The sequence below is a fragment of the Sinocyclocheilus grahami genome, unplaced genomic scaffold, assembly GCF_001515645.1.
Source record: "Sinocyclocheilus grahami isolate Dianchi unplaced genomic scaffold, SAMN03320097.WGS_v1.1 scaffold16.1, whole genome shotgun sequence".
NCBI classification, from domain to species: domain Eukaryota; kingdom Metazoa; phylum Chordata; class Actinopteri; order Cypriniformes; family Cyprinidae; genus Sinocyclocheilus; species Sinocyclocheilus grahami.
In genome coordinates, this window is record NW_015505195.1 from 2,632,693 (window position 1) to 2,649,528 (window position 16,836).

A 16,836-nucleotide genomic window follows, 5' to 3' on the forward strand; every position below is an offset into this window, starting at 1 on the left:
CTAGGCTAATCCAACACTAACCTAATTCCACACAGATGAGTGTCCGTATAGTGGTGCTAATTAGAGATATGTCAGGACATCAGCCTCAGACATCTTTTTATCAGGTCATTCATTACAGTCATCTTTAAGAATGGCTGAAACGAACCAGGTGGTGTTAAGATGCTTATGATGCAATAAACAAACTGAAAAAGAGGAAATGCTTATTATTTATTGTACCTGCTACTGTTTCAGCTCAAACAATAGAGGTACAGGCACTGTCAGTGCCATAGGTTTGATTCCCAGGGAATACAGTACATTAACTGATTAAATTTATGCAATGTAAGTACTGTGGCTTTGGAGAAAATGTCAGTAAAATGCATAAATGTACTTCCAAATAGGCCAGCTCCACATTTGGAGCCTGGTGCTGAAAACAATTTTAAGGCTGACAATGACATTTGTTAGACAAAAAATTCAGTTTATTTTTTGTCAAAGAAAAACAGATGAGTCTGTACAAAATACACCATCATAAAACAAAGCTGGTTTTATGTTTAATTCTATTTCAGTTCTATCAAAAGTGCTTCACGATCTTTCAGTTACCTGTAGTAACTTGACTAGAGTGAGTAACAAAACTATTGCTAAAATACCATAAAGGAAATTGAATTCCTTTTCTGTTAGTTCTGAGCTTAGTTCCTTGAGTCATAATGTCATAACCTAGAGTGACTCAGTGTCAACAGACCTTTATTCTGCTTGGCAGTGGAGAGGAGTGAAGGCTAAGCAGAGAAGAGATCAACCTCAGCGTCCATATCCTGCATTAAGAATCAATTCCACCTGCTAATGGAGGGAAGCACGTGCTCTTCGATGCAGCTCTGCTGTACAGTACATATCAATACAATAACCTACCAATCACCTGTTAGGGGTTAAATATTAATTCATTACAAGAAAGTAGACAATTACATCTACACAGCATCTTAAAAGTTGAAGAGCAAAAAAAGTCAAAAATATACAGGGAACTACTTCAACTCAGAATATCTGTTGCTGAACCTTGTAGTCAAAACTATTTTTATTTATGCGTGAACTGTTTGATAAAATTAGCACTTTTTGAATTTACAAAACTTGTGAGAATGGCTTTGTAATTTTGCATCATATTCAGTCTCGTCTTTGAGATTTTATGCATGCTAAGGATAAGGGGATACTGAGAAAAAAAATTCAGAATATAAACAATTACACTACTGTATATCACCTGTGTAACAACTGAAATGATCATTTATCTTAAACCATATTTAAAGGATCCCATTCAATATTAAATTACAGTTACATAAGTATGGAAAATGAATGTACAAGATTCTTTGCACATTCTACACAAAACACAGTTCATAAATGATTTAAAAGTTAACTGCTTACCATTTCAGATACTGCTAGATCCAAATTAGAAAAGAACTCTTCAGTGTAAACATTCACAAAACTTGCTTTAGAGCTTTCTTAATGAGAATAACTTAACAATATTTGATAAAACAAGGTTTTATCCATAGAAACAACATTTTGCGATCAGTTTTACTGTCCTTACAATACTGTTACGGCAGATTTGTACATTAAAACTTTACCATTTCATTAAGAAATGAACACAGTGTGCTTCATGTAACTGGGCTGCATTCCGACAGGAACTTTTGGGCAATGACTCTGTTGGGCAAGACGTCCTCGAAGTTTTGCATCACCCCAGAAAGATTCTCCTCAGTAAAAGTGATCCGTTTGTGTAGAGTGCAAACAGGCAGATGACAGGACAGCTGTAACTCTTCACAAATACACTCGTCTCAGGTCCCCGGGTGAGGTGATAGTGTTGCACTGTGGACACAGTTTCTTGGCTCCCTGCAGGAAAGAGGGACCAATCAAGATCATTTAACAATCAAAAACAACATAAAAAGTTCACTTGTTGAAGTCACACGGTTGTGCAGGAAATCTTTTGTTAAGTACAGTATGATACATGTTCTCATCTCACCAGGGTGTGAAGCCAGCATTCCTCACAGTGGACATGCCAGCACTGGATGGAGGTCAGTGGTACTGTGTAGGAGTCCTGAAAAAAGTATAAGTACACAATAAAAGTACATGCATAAGAAAAATGTATTTGTCTGTTTTCATCATTGATAATAATAAGACACCTTTATTGAGAACCAAATGAGCATATTGCAATGATTTCTGAAGAAGCATGTGACACTGAAGACTGGAGCAAAGGCTGCTTAAATTCAACTTTGCCATATAAATTACATTTTAAAACATTAAAATAGAAAAAAGTTATTTGTATTGTAATAATAGGCAAGTCAAGTCACCTTTATTTGTATAACGCTTTATACAATACTGATTGTGTCAAAGCAGCTTTACAGAGTTAAACAGGAAAATAGTGTCAATAATGCAATTAGACAATAACAAAGAGTCATTTTACAGCTAAAGTCAGTTCATTGATTATTCTATTTTTCTATTCGATCTATTTTTGATTACATAAATGTAGCCTTGGAGAGCATAAGAGACTTCTTTCCAAAACATTAAAAAAATATATTACTGACCCCAAACTTTTGAATAGTAATGTCTACATAATTAATATATATATTAAAATGAATATAAAGTACACATCTAATTAAATAATGTATATTTATTTGCAATTACCAATTTTTTAAAATCCTTTTTGAATAAATATGCACGGTCAAGCTTACCATGCAGATGAGACACTTGAATCTGTCCCCTCGTGTGAGCTGCTTCTCCAGATCTCTGATCCGTGTTTTCAGGGCCTCCAGTGTAGTGAGGGAGGGGTTATCTTGTAAGCTAAACGAAACAAAGAACAAATCCATCAGAGATTGATTAGAGAGTCACAGCGTTCTGAGGGCTTTGTCGCTGAAGGCCACATTATGAATTCTAAATTACACATGAACGGTAATCAGAAGACAGCTTGCATCATTAAATGAGGTGCAGTCAGAAGCAAATTCAACATTGTAATACTTGAGAGTCAGCATTCCTATTGTAATGCCATATTGAACAGTAAAAATTAAGAGCATGCACTGAATGCATATGTCTATGTTCAAGTAAATGGATGTGAAATGTGATTGGTTAGCCACAAGAGATAATCAAAGAAAAGACAAAAAAGGTCCTACAGAAATTTGTAGTAACAATACAATTCCAAAACCTTTTATTGTGGGCAAAAACAGTCTAAGATGGCCCCTTGTATCGGCCCTTCCCACAGCAGGTGAGGGACAGACATGTCACTGCAGTGTGCAAACATTGTCTCAAGTGTAATTGCTTTATTAGTGTGTCCACACAGGGCCGGGCAGCAAGCGCCCCGCAGCGCACTGTCATTTGTCAGGAACGGTCCTCCTTCCCGCCTCACTAACCCTTCCTCACTCAAGTGTTTCCACTTCACCACAATTAAATAACACTCGCTCAGAGCCCCCTAATCCCCGGTAGGAACATCCTGCCCAACGCATTCCCATTTAATCAGCTCCCAGGAATTGAACTATGACAGCAGGGGGTTTAAGTGATCCATCAAAAATGCCTCATGTAATCGCCTCCAAATATAAGCATAATGAATGCTGGTTTTTCTCTTGTAGCTGTCTGGTGGAAATATGAAATAACTGCCCTTGTCCTCAGGCTAAATATCTATTGGAGAGGGGTGACGGATCAGGTACAAAAATATGCTGTAAAACAGAAATCCTACACAAGTGCATACCTAATATTAATATTATATATGATATATTTAATATAAAATTGAACACACACATATATATACTGTATATATATATATATATATATATATTATATGAAATGTTAGAATTTGCTAGCCAATCATGAGCTACGGAATAGAGACCTATATAATATAATATAATATAATATAATAAGATTTATGTTTTTGTGTGTGTGTGACAGAGAGAGTTTAAAAGTTAAAGAAAAAAGTTATTTTGATAGTGATGAACTTCTCTAATCTGTGGGTGGACATGTAAATACGTACAAATCACTCGCACGTAATACATTTATAATAATTACATTTAGAAAAAGTATTTCATTGTTTCTCTGCAATCTGACACTCCTCGACTGAAAAATGGATCAATCATGCTTATTAATGTTTCATTCCAAACCATAAGTCAAACACGCTTCAGTGGATCTGCCAAAGTGTAGCCCAGCTGAGAAAGAACTGATTTGTGTGACTCTTATTGAACGGGTCAGCCATATATAATTCCTCATGTGTCCCTTCCATGTGCAAACTTGACCTCAGTTGCACGATTAGTAATGCATTAAAATCTGTCCCAGTGCACACGGAAATAAGTTAAAACTTCCCAACAGGATTTAAGAAGTGCTGTATCATGATCCTGCAGAGATCTCTTCCAAGAAAATGACATGAATGTTGGAGAGGAGAAGGATGAAGGAGAGTGGGTGGAGGCGCTTGAATCTTAACCTACGTGTATCTCCCATATGAGCATCATAGCTAAGAGTGTCTGGAATACATGCACAAACCACAAACCACAGCTCCAACAGTATTTGCATATCAATTAGGTTTGATTTCAAACAATTGCCATTTCGATAGCTTTGCTGTTGTGTTACTTTGAGGAAAATGTCAGTTTTGTAATGAGCAAAAGTTTGTGAATAAAGGCCTCCTGTAGCGAATCGATGCGTATTTTTTTAAAGAAAAATATCCATATATAAAAAATGTATAAACAGTAATCTCTAGCTTCACCCCCCGGAGCCGTGTGGAACACTTTTTATTATGGATGTGATTATTGACGTTTATTTGACATCTTTTGGACTATTGAAAAATAACACCCATTCACTGCCATAATAAAGCTTGAAAGAGCCAGGACATTGTTTAATATAACTCCGATTTGATTCGTCTGAAAGAAGAAAGTCATATACACCTTGAGGCTTGAGGGTGAGTAAATTATGGGGTAATTTTCATTTTTGGGTGAACTATCCCTTTAAAATATACTTACATCTCTAACTCGCTGTTCTTACAGATTCTTGGAGATGTTGTGCTTCTATTGTTGTCAAACTCTCCATTGCTTGTAGTAGGAGTTTCTGCAGACATAGTACAGCATTATGAATAATTAGATTTATGCAAAAGAACACATTTACTATATATGTAAATACATATACACATAGTATAGTACAGTATAGTATAGTATAGTATATACGTGTACTGTTGTACTGTGTAGATATATGTGTGTGTGTGTGTGTGTGTGTGTGAGTGTATATAAGAAGCTAACTACATTAAACATTTACTAAACTAACATCTCGAAAAATCTCTTGGCTCACCTGAGTTTGCCAACTTGGTTTGCTCTGGAGATAACCTGCTAGTTGTGTCACCACTTTTAAAGCAAAAAAAAAGAATTAATAAAGCGTATAGGCCCTAATAATATGCTGTTTGTGTGTGTGCATACTTTAAAACAGCTCCTCTTAACGCCTGCCTCTCCTCTGCATTTCTGGGTTCATTTCCTGAACATGGAATCACATCCGCCTCTGTGTATCTGAGATGATTTGCTGAGGAAACATTTCTTACTATCAAAAATGCTTTCATGAAAGAACAAAAGATCAGTGCACATCCTTGCTGTGCCATAAACTGCTGACTGACAGCAAAAATAAGGATACTGTGCTTTTCCATATTCCAAATCATCACCGTCCACATCCAGATCTGCATCACTGTCCTGATGTTCTTTCAATGTGCTGCTCACCAAACCTTAAGACATTTGACATGAGGATTCATTAAATGACAAAAAAACTAAAGCCTTACAGAACAAGAGTGCCAAAGGAATGGAGAGTGTGAAATTCAAAAATAGGTTAAGATACAAATGCACCCTACTGATGAACTGCAAAGTGCTAACAAAATCAAAAGTGTTTTAAAGGACACAAGGGTCTGTATGATCTCTGAGCCCTTTGTGATCGGTTCTGCCTCTGTTTTTGACCCGTCTAAGTGCTTTTACAGTAATCTCCTTCTCATGAGGTTAACACCACTACCATTATCTCACGTGTCTGTTGTGAACTAATCACATACACACACACACACACACACACACACACACACACACACAAGCTCTGTTGCAAAACTAAGTGAGCTTGCCGTTTACATAATACATAGGCGGTCACTCAAGCTCATAAGCAACCGATTTGGGAATGCTGTGCATTGGCATTAACTCTACAAATAGACTTGCCTTTTGCATTCGATTTCAATAGATTATTACTCTATTTAGCATAATGCTAAACTTACATAAAATATATAAAATACTATTTCAGTCGTTCTACTTCAAATTTCAAATTTAATTTAATGTTTTACTTGACTTTTCTTTGTAATTACTTGTGGAATTTACAAGCAATTTCTGAGTGAAAATTGTTTTAAAGTAAATACTACACATTTGTTTCAGTGTAGCACATTTGGAGATTGGATTAAATAATCTGTTTTTAGTTGCACTGATTGTTTATAGATACATTTTAGTATTGCATTTTTTTTTCACTGAATCTGTCACTGCATAATGAGACTAAAGTTCTTCTCTGTAGACAGTTTTGTAGGTTTTGTATAGAGCAATACTCCAATGGAATTAGTGGGCTAAAGTCAGTCACACCTCTACTTTCTTCCAAATAACGCACATTTCATTCATAATATTATAAATACAGGCCTATAGTTCCTGCACATGTTTTTCTGAATTGTGTGAAATGGCTAATAAAAATAGGTAATACAAAACGATTATGTGGTCACCAAGGTGAATTGGTTTAGTCTTGACTTCTGGTCGTGAGTGACAGTGTTGGGGGGATGGAAAATCTGTTGATTGTCGAGTGCCAAATAAACACAGAGATGGACAGGAAAAGGTCAAAGCCATCAGGTGCCCAATTTAGGAAAAAAAGAAAAGAAGAAGAGGAGAAACGAGCAAAAGATAAAGGTATGCATCTATGTTCTCTCTGTATGATTATTACGGTATCCATGTCATGAATGAAGGGCTAATGTTAACTGGTGGGTATAACTTAAGTTTGTTAGCCTTTTTGCTATGATGCTTGCTATGCTTATACAACAATAATTCGGTTTTAACTCAACAAACACGAGATCTAATTTCACCATAATATTGTGCTTTGCAACAAAACTGTTACAAGTTCAGTTATTATTTATTTCCATCAGTTGGGTTAACGTTAGGCCCTGTAATTAGCCAACTGAATTTTCAAATCTGTGTAATTATAATTTAAATCGGACTACTTTTCAAATTGTATTTCATAAACCAACATCTCAGACGTTATGTCAAAACGTTATGGGGGGTTTCAAATCAAAAAATTACTTTCTGTTACAGAACAGGGCATTGATTTCATACATGTCCACTGTGGAGGACATCAGGATTTAAATCATGTTTATCAGGCATTTTGGGAGAATAATATGGAATATTTCCATATTACATCATAAATAAATATATTATAAATTATACATCAATATTCAAGCAGAGAGGAGATTTTCAAAACTAAAGTTGATCAAGTCATACCTGAGGTCAACAATGTCCCAGGAACTGCTCACTGGCCTTGCCGTCATCAGTATCAATCACTCAATAGGGGAGCAGATTTCATACGATGAAATCATTGATGATTATGCATCAAGGAAGGCCAGAAAGGTCAGGTTTTAGTTTCTGTTTTCTGTTCTTAGTGCAATAGTGTAATAATTAGATTCTCTTTAGTGTGTTTTCACATTTGTGTGAGGAAGGAGTTGTGCTATTTAGAATATTTATTCTATATTTTATTTGTATATTATTCTTAATAATTTATATTATTGCTGCTCTCTGCTCTTGTTAAATTTTTTATATATCTGATTGTATATATTTTTGGCACATTTATGTATATAGTGTATATTTATTTAAATTCTGATAACTTATACTGTCATATTTTGTGCAGAATTGTGTTCATTGTCTTTTGGCAATGGTGGAGGTGGAGATTGTGCACCTTAAAAAGTGTGTTTCCTGTTGTAATTGCAATAGTTAAATAACTGGATTATCTTAAGTGTGTTTTTCAAATGTTCTAATGAAGGATTTGTGCAATTGAGAAATATAATTTTCTCTTTCTCTTATGTTGTTATTATAAAATATAACTGTTTGTGCAGAGTTTAGTTTTTTTGGGCGCTCGAAGGGGGTCTCGCCCAGGGTGTAATTCATTGTAGAACCGCCACTGTTTGTACCTCTGAAGCCTCTGAGAACAGAAACCATCTGTATTCTTCTCTGTTCGGCCCATTCAAACTCCCTCCCGGCTGACAGCACAGAGCCATCTTCAACAACACACACTCTCTGTAGAAAACACACACATATCAGTATCTCTGGTGAAAATGTCTGCATTTGCTACCTGTCCTGAATGCCCTCTTGGCATTAGGTCACAGCTGAAAGGAACAGAAAATAAAAAGAAACATTTCACATGCAGGTTTAGAGTTTGTCTGATCCTTCTGGCCACATCTACCTGTCTTATACATCATACGACTGACTTAGCAGAACAGGACAGCTGACGCCTATCTCATGCTGCATGTCAGTACAGACATCACAAACAGTCTGTGATCTGTCAGTGAAAGCAGATCTAGAGAAAATACTGACTACAGGGGACGGAAGGTTAATTGTTTTGAATGAAACCTTTAAACATATGCACAATGAGAAATAAGCTGCATGTTCATCATACCTGGTCTTCCCCTGCTTTCCGTCTTTTAAGTTTCCCAATACGTGCTGTAAAAAAAAAAAAAATTCAGGTATAAGTTGAAATGTTTTGATGCTAATGACTCCCAAATCTGACCATACACTGCAAACTAAAATATAAAGTCCAATTTATACTATGCAAAAATGGTATTAAAAAAAAAAAATAGTAAGTGTGATATTCTAAGGACAGCATTATCTGTAAAATAATAAGTGATTTTTATACTGGCATGGCACTAAAGCCGAAATAAATTATTAAAATATTATGTGATCAACATATACTTTGTTAGTTTTTGTTTTTCTACTTGCTATTAGATTGGTCAAATTATTATTTTTATTTTTTTAAAGAAACATTTTAAATTATATATAAATATGTAAATTTTAGATTTTACAACTTTTAAATTAAATAATAAATTTGTCAATAATTAGGAAGCAGAATGAAATTATAATGTCAAAATTTAGCACACACTGCCTTTGTTTAAGAACAAAAATATATATTTTTTAACTACATTAACGTCCAGTAGATGGCAGCACTGTACTGAGGTCTGTCTCAATCTTTTGATTGACACGTAGTTTAGGAATGGATCCACCAATTTTGTTTGATTCCACCTGTAATTGTTAAAAGTTCAATATGCTCCACAAGAGACGTGCAAGCTAATGCAGCTAGATGTATATAATATGTATTTTGTGCTCACCTGATACCTGTCAGAGTGCACAGCCTCGTCAGCGGGACGTGGAGAGGAGGCAGAGGAGGAATCCTCTCTCTTTATATGCATTGAGAACAGAGACTGAGAGAGGTAAAGTGGTTATTATTGCCTGTAGACATAAATAAATTGTATATAACAAGTGTTGTGAAGTACATTGGAGAGTATGTACCTTAGGCGGACCAGCAGCGAGACACTCCTTTTGAGCGGGACCCTGACTGTAAACAGAACAGTGTTATTAACACATATTTCATCACCACAATCCCATTACCAACAAACCTCTGCCTTGTTTTAAACACAAAACTTGAACCAGAATATGCAAACATGCTTGGAAACGAGGGATCAGGTTGCATATTGTTCTCAATCTACATTTCCTTCACAGTCAAACAAAAATAATGTATAAAAAGCTCTCTCCACTCAGGTCCTGTAAAGCAGGAAGGCTCTAACACACCCTGGGGCCGAGTTCAATTTGACACAATTACTGTCCACAGCTCTGTCACTAACCAGATTATGGCTATAATTTCTTTATTGGAGAAATCCTTCATGTGTTCAGAGTGGCTAATGTGCCGCCCTGCCTCGTCTGATGCTGATAGCAAACGTTGAGGAAATGCGTTATTAGCTTGCTGTGATTTTCGCAGGGACTGCCTTGAGCTTGACTGGCTGTGAAATGTCAGGAACAATGTAACCGCTTGTAATTTGTGATGTTGCAATGATGGAGGAGACAGAGGAGAAGGGTGGAGGCATGGTGCACATGCCCGGAGGCTGTAGATAAATATGCCATCAAGACCTGGAAGCATTTAATGTGCCTTTGGAAGGGACAGGCTACAGGGAGGATGTGTCAGGGAGTTTGTGTGTGTATGTATGTTTGTGTGCGCGTGTTCAGAGTCTCAATCTGCTTTAATTCTGCCCTTCCTCCATCTCTCCTGTTCTTGTCTCCAGTTTTGATCTCTTTACTATGGGCGGTGATGCATTTTCATGAGCCTGGATGAGATTTGAGTAAGAGTGACAGAAGAGCATGCTGACTGTCAGCGGCACTTTACTGTCTACATGCTCCGGCCGACGCAAAGAGACTGAGGCAGTTAAAAAAAATCAAATCAACCCTCGACTGATGATATCAGATTAGCTGGATGGACAGAAAAACAAAAGAAGACATGAGCGAAGCAGAGGGAGGTTGATAGATATTGATTGTCGCAGTCATTATATGAATTGTATCACGTTCATTACAGAGGAACATGTCAGGTTTCCTCTGTAAAAGACTGTCATAGCAGACAGCACTGGGATACTCTATTTATTTATTTACTTAAATTTAAAATAAAACTAGTATTAATAAAATAAAAATAATAAGATAAATTATTTGCATTTATATTATGCTCCAGCATTCCCGCAACCCAGCAGTTTGAAGAAATAACGACTGGAAAGAATTATTTATAAATAAATAAAAAGTAATTGTTTGATTTTTGATTATGGCAACAAAATACACTCAAGAACCACAAAAATTGCGACACCATTTGGATAGTATATAATTTTTCTTTTAATTATTTTTTTAGATTTTTCAATTTAAATAATTAAATGTTAGATAATAATGTATTTGTGATAAAATAAAATGTATTTCTTTCTTTCTAAATGGTTTACATAAACAAAAAAACAAACAATCAAACAAATAAAGTAAAAAAAAAATGTATTCAAGAACCACAAAAAGTGGGTCGGCATTGAGATATTCTCGATTTAAGTACTTGATTCAAATAAATAATTCTTAAATAAAATTGTATTTATTATAAATAAAACAAAATGCATTCATTTCTACATGACTTGAATGAATGAATGAACGATAAATATTTATGAAAAATAAAAAAATTAAAATTAAAAGACTGCTTCAAGTGTGTGTCAAGAATGAATTGGACGATGTACCTATTGTGCAGCTGCATTAGACGCTCCATTTCATGCTCCATGTGTTCTTGCAGCTCTCCTGGCCGCAGCACAGCATGACAGATTGGACACATGGGCGTCTGAGTGTCATACAGGGCCTTCACTTTACCTGGAGAGATAGGTGACAGAGGGACACACAAAAAAGAAATGCTTTATTATTATAATCCTTCAATGAGCAATAAAGAGAATTCTTTACAATGATAAAAATCATCTAGTCCAGGCAGATGTGTCACATAAATGAAGCTCATCAACATGACAGTGGAAACATCGAGTAGTAATACCTGTCTCATAGCGAGGCCATCACAGGCTAACAAGTGGCCAGATGAAAGCAAATAGATCTGAATAAAACATGGATCTGCATGTAAACGTCACCTGGAGCCATGACCTTGAGAAATTTCTCTCTTTTAAATTTAATCTATGGTACATCTCAAATAAATTCACTGACAAGTACTAACTGCTTGCATCTCTGCCTAAAGGCAACCAACATCAGTAAACAATGAAATCCCATGGCTGAAATTGAATTTATAACCACATAACCTGCACAGATAACGTCAGCAAATAACAAGGTACTAAACCAAGTTGTGGTTAAAATCAACTGCTTAAATCAAGTAAAAAGTTCTATTAATTTGGTAATTCTGTTATTTTATGTTGCATCATAAATGCCTATAATGCTAAAGTTTTGATAAATAGTTTTTTTTTCCCCATATTGTTTGTTTTAAACTTTAATTAATTAAATTTACACTGCCATTTAAATGTTTGGGGTTGGCAAGATTTTTAATGATTTTGAAGTCTCTTATGCTTACCAAGTCTGCATTTATTTGATCAAAAATACTGTAAATAGTGTATTTTTGTACTGTTAATATTGTGAAATATAATCACAATTTAAAAAAACAACTGTAGAGGTATGCAAATACATATGTTGACAAGTAGGTAGGACAGCCTATCGTAGCCCTCGGACCAAACAATATGATTGGACGAACTTGTTATGGTCCTGTGCCTTCCACAGACAATTTAAATGCATTTAGACCACTTAACTTAGTGATTGCTATCAGGATGTAAAGAGACTTTCAACCAGCATAACAAAAAATGTTTTTGAACCAAATCGCCTACCCTGCATTTAACCCAAACTTTTGAATGATAGTGTACTTAAAATAAAAAAGAAATGTTAACATACTCCTTACAAAAAGGAAAAAAGCTATGAAAATGAACAGAAAATTACTTTGAAAGTAAAAAAAAAAATTGGAATATCACAAGAAAACAGGCAATCATCATCCTCAGATGGTCCCATAGCATTTTTCCCCAAGTTATAGGATGACTGCACATGCCAACATTTATATGACAACTTCTACCGTCATGATGGGAGATTAATTGTGAGACTGCCATGAACTGACCTTTCCAAAATGCCACATTTCATCCTGGCTTTCTGTCACATTACGACAATATGTCACAAGCCTGAAAAATACAATACTAGAGGCTTGTATTTCAGAGCCACATGCAAAGGGGTAAACAGCCATATTACCGGAGGCCAGATGAACCTGGCTCTCTCAGTAATTGATTGACATGAACTGTATTGGTTGCAAAGGCTTTTTCAAAATGTCACAATTCAGAATTCAGACAGCCAACGAGGTTTTGAGATCACATATCAGTTTCTTATGTTCAGTAATCCATAGAACATTTTAAACTAAAAACTAGAATAGAATACAGGGTATATACAGGAATCATGGAGTTAAATTTAATACCTTTTAAGACCTTTTTAAAGACTCTTTCCATACATTTTAAGACTTCATCGCCACTCCAAGTTTTAACCGGTTACATCGGCGACACTTTAACTTACATTTACTATATATTGATTGTAAGATAGCACAACTAAACAGACTTACTTTGTGATAACTCCTTATCAATACAACATAATTCAGAAGGGGGGAACAAAGCACAAGATAATTAATTGAGTGACTAACCAATGCAACCCAAGAAACAAGAATTAGACCAATAAACAAAACAACTAACAAAACTTATTAAGGAGGGGAAATAAAGCTCTCTGAGCTAACGGGGCAATGAGTTCACACAGTATATTCAAAAGATGTATTTGTCACATCAACTCTTATGTCTGCAAACCATAGCTGTTTTGTGGAGCACTTCTCATGGCAAACACCTGACTGATCAGACAGTTTACCTGTGATTACGGAGTGCTTGATTTGATGCAGACTTGACAGAGTGTCAGTACTGCCCCTGATTGTGACTGAATTATCATGGAAGGTAAAATAATGATCACAACTATTACATAATTTTAATTAAGCATCCCAAGCCCATGCCAGTAAAAAAAAAAAACTGCCCAAAGTAGCGCAATTACCATATTCCAAATATAAAAATGTCATTTCCATCCCTAAAATACATATTTTACAGTCACTGTTACGCACATTTATCATAAACACAGCTCAAATGCTTCCTACTAGTGTGGCCCAAAACATTTAGCACAGTTTTATTACAGGTAGAATGCAAAATGTTTCAGTACAAGCATTTCAGCCAAATGTAATTTATGCAATATTTCAAACCTTTAACCCACTGGGGAAAATCAACCCATGGCGACAGTTTAAAAGCAGCCCAATTTCGTGGAAAACAACAACAACAACCCTGCATCCAACACGAGCTTCAGAAGTCAGATTTGACTAATCAGGGATCAAAAGTAAGGAGAGATAACTGATAAGATGTTGGAGGATTTGCTCCTCAAAAGATCCCGAGCTCATTGACAAATATATTTTATTGTAAGATGTGCTCCCTTTACACAGTGCGATCGCGAAATCGAAAGTGAAAGTAAACTGCGACTGCGAGCGCTCATTCAAAAGGTATTTAAATACCCCACACGGCACCCTGATGCGTGAAAATTATATACAATATTAGAATGTTTGCGGGTGCGGACACAAAAATCGCGGGAGCGGATGGGAGCATGCAGTAATGGTCAGAAATTCAGCCAGAGCGGGATCAACAACCCCCGAGCTATCACACAGCAGCGAAGTCAGTCAGTGAGCACCGTAACAGATGACGTCAAATCTTGCGGGATTCCATAAATAAACCACACAGAACCCCACCATTCGGACAAATATACATAATGAAAAGATGATACATCGCGATTATGGTAAGGAGAGTTACATTTCCGACGAGTGCTTGCGGTGTTCGGCCAATCACAATGCACTGGGTCAGCTGGCCAATCAGAGCAGACTGTGCTTGTCGGAAGGAGGGACTTTGTAGAAAACAAAGCGTTTGAGAGAGGCGGGGCATAGAGGACCTACAATAATGTACAGTATTTGAAAAAGAATGTGTTTTTTGAACATTAAAGCATGTCAACATATTCTGTTACACCAAATACACAAAATAATGAACTTTAAAAAAGCATCATATGACCCCTTTAATACTTTTTAAGGGCCTTAATTTTCTCTAAATTGATTTATCAACTTTTAATACTTTTTAAGACCCCGCGGACACCCTGGAATATAATAGAATAGAATAGAATAGAATAGAATAATGTGACATTTGAAGGGAGGTCCCTTAATGGTTTCTGCCATGATTTTGCCTTTAAATAACTCCATAATGGGCGCAACATTTCAGTAATCCGAGGGCATGCGAGAGGCAGGCGATTGGCAGGGGGCTTGTTCCCTGGCAGACTTTCTGAGGAGAGTGGCAGTTATAAAACAGAATTGGGCCACTCCGCACCTGCCATGAAGCCCCGTCAAGTAGCCTGAACCCGTCTGGTTTGTGTTTAAGACATCAAATGTTTCATTTTATACAGGGGATTTCATCATTCCTTCAGTATGTTTTCTGAAGTGCAGGGAGTATGCAAGCTCCAGTGAGTGTTTTTATTGAGGAAAATAATGGGCCATTGAAAAAGGCTATTTAATGGGCAACATAATAGGCAATGTAGCAACACATCTGCTGTGGAAAGTAATTTCCTTCATTTTCAAAGGTATTTTTTTGATTCAGACCTTCTTTCATTAATCGGCTTAGAAGCAACTTAATCACTCTGGCACTGGACGAGGTACATGTGGAAAAAAGTCCAAGTTTGCTGTTATTGAGGGTAATCAATGTCTGAAATGGGAGGCAGAGTGAAAATATTACCGTGATAAATCCTAGAGCTCAGCTACAATTGCGAGAGAGAGACGTAGCACACTTGCATGTTCAATATTATAAAGCGATCTATTAGATTAAAGTGAAAATGGCTTCCATTAACATCCTTACTGTCAAGTCAATGAGCTCATTCTGATCTGTTCCCGCCTCCACATACTTTTACTGGCCAATCAGTGTCTTGTTAATGAATATTTACTGAATATTCAAATATATCAAAACCCCTTTGAAACAACTCCAGCCAAAAAAATTATGGTACACATATGTCAAAGGAAAACGTCTCGGTTACGTATGGTAACCCTCGTTCCCTGAAGGAGGGAACGGAGACGTCACGTCGTGACGACGAATTGGAATATTGCTTCGATAGACCAATCTACTTCGAGTGTAAACTAAATGAGCCAATGCACATTGGCATGCAATTATTGCATCCAGCTGCCACTGATCACAGCGTGAGTATAATAAGGCAGCAGGTGCAATGCATACCAGGTTTTCGCTGAGGAGCCGAGCCGGCGACCCGGCCACTCAGCGTTGGTACAGCAACCGTGGCGACGGGACGTGACGTCTCCGTTCCCTCCTTCAGGGAACGAGGGTTACCATACATAACCGAGACGTTCAAAGGAAAACGTCTCGGTTACGTATGGTAACCCTCGTTCCCTGAAGGAGGGAACGGAGACGTCACGTCGTGACGACGAATTGGAATATTGCTTCGATAGACCAATCTACTTCGAGTGTAAACTAAATGAGCCAATGCACATTGGCATGCAATTATTGCATCCAGCTGCCACTGATCACAGCGTGAGTATAATAAGGCAGCAGGTGCAATGCATACCAGGTTTTCGCTGAGGAGCCGAGCCGGCGACCCGGCCACTCAGCGTTGGTACAGCAACCGTGGCGACGGGACGTGACGTCTCCGTTCCCTCCTTCAGGGAACGAGGGTTACCATACATAACCGAGACGTTCCCTTTCACTCGGTCACTACGAGTCACGTCGTGACCGACAAATTGAGATCCCTACCAAAGCGCCATGGTGCTGCCCACTCCAGTGCCCTGTGCGAGCCGCCTGCGCCCCTATCTGGTGTAGGCCGGGGCTCGGGACAAGTAGTTCCACTCACCATTTTTCAAAGCAATACCTTACTAAGTGAGACTGGATAACACTGGGAAAACGTACCCGCTCAACTTGGAACAAGGACGCTGCGGAAGCCCCATCCTTCCCGAAGAAGGTTTTGGAAGCAAATACACATGTAGCATCCGTTTAGGTGTATATGGAGAAATGGAGGTGATTGTAACCCTCTTGGAAAGGCAGAAGTCTGCCGGGGAAACACGGGCTCTATGGCTATACCGTGGGCTATACACATACGAGAACCGCTTAGGTCTCAATATGGAACCCAGCCTTCCACGGTTCCCGCGGATTCATAAGTGAAGGCCCGGCGCCGGACGTTCCGCCGC

At 37.3% G+C, this 16,836-nt stretch overlaps 1 protein-coding gene across 1 annotated transcript in view; it reads right to left on the reverse strand.

Annotated features, from left to right (window-relative positions):
- Positions 1-1,482: 1,482 nt before the first annotated feature.
- Positions 1,483-16,836, reverse strand: part of LOC107549863 (E3 ubiquitin-protein ligase RNF220-like) — a 41,058-nt gene continuing 25,704 nt past the window's right edge. Inside the window, exons 2-14 of the mRNA XM_016231043.1 lie at positions 11,258-11,384; positions 9,522-9,567; positions 9,341-9,433; positions 9,185-9,254; positions 8,635-8,678; positions 8,150-8,255; positions 5,599-5,686; positions 5,391-5,477; positions 5,266-5,318; positions 4,944-5,028; positions 2,682-2,790; positions 1,973-2,047; positions 1,483-1,842 (exon numbers count right to left, since the gene is read on the reverse strand). Of these exons, the coding sequence (XP_016086529.1) occupies positions 1,771-1,842; positions 1,973-2,047; positions 2,682-2,790; positions 4,944-5,028; positions 5,266-5,318; positions 5,391-5,477; positions 5,599-5,686; positions 8,150-8,255; positions 8,635-8,678; positions 9,185-9,254; positions 9,341-9,433; positions 9,522-9,567; positions 11,258-11,384 (1,055 nt within the window). The 3' untranslated portion in view covers positions 1,483-1,770. The remainder of the gene's footprint in view (positions 1,843-1,972; positions 2,048-2,681; positions 2,791-4,943; positions 5,029-5,265; positions 5,319-5,390; positions 5,478-5,598; positions 5,687-8,149; positions 8,256-8,634; positions 8,679-9,184; positions 9,255-9,340; positions 9,434-9,521; positions 9,568-11,257; positions 11,385-16,836) is intronic.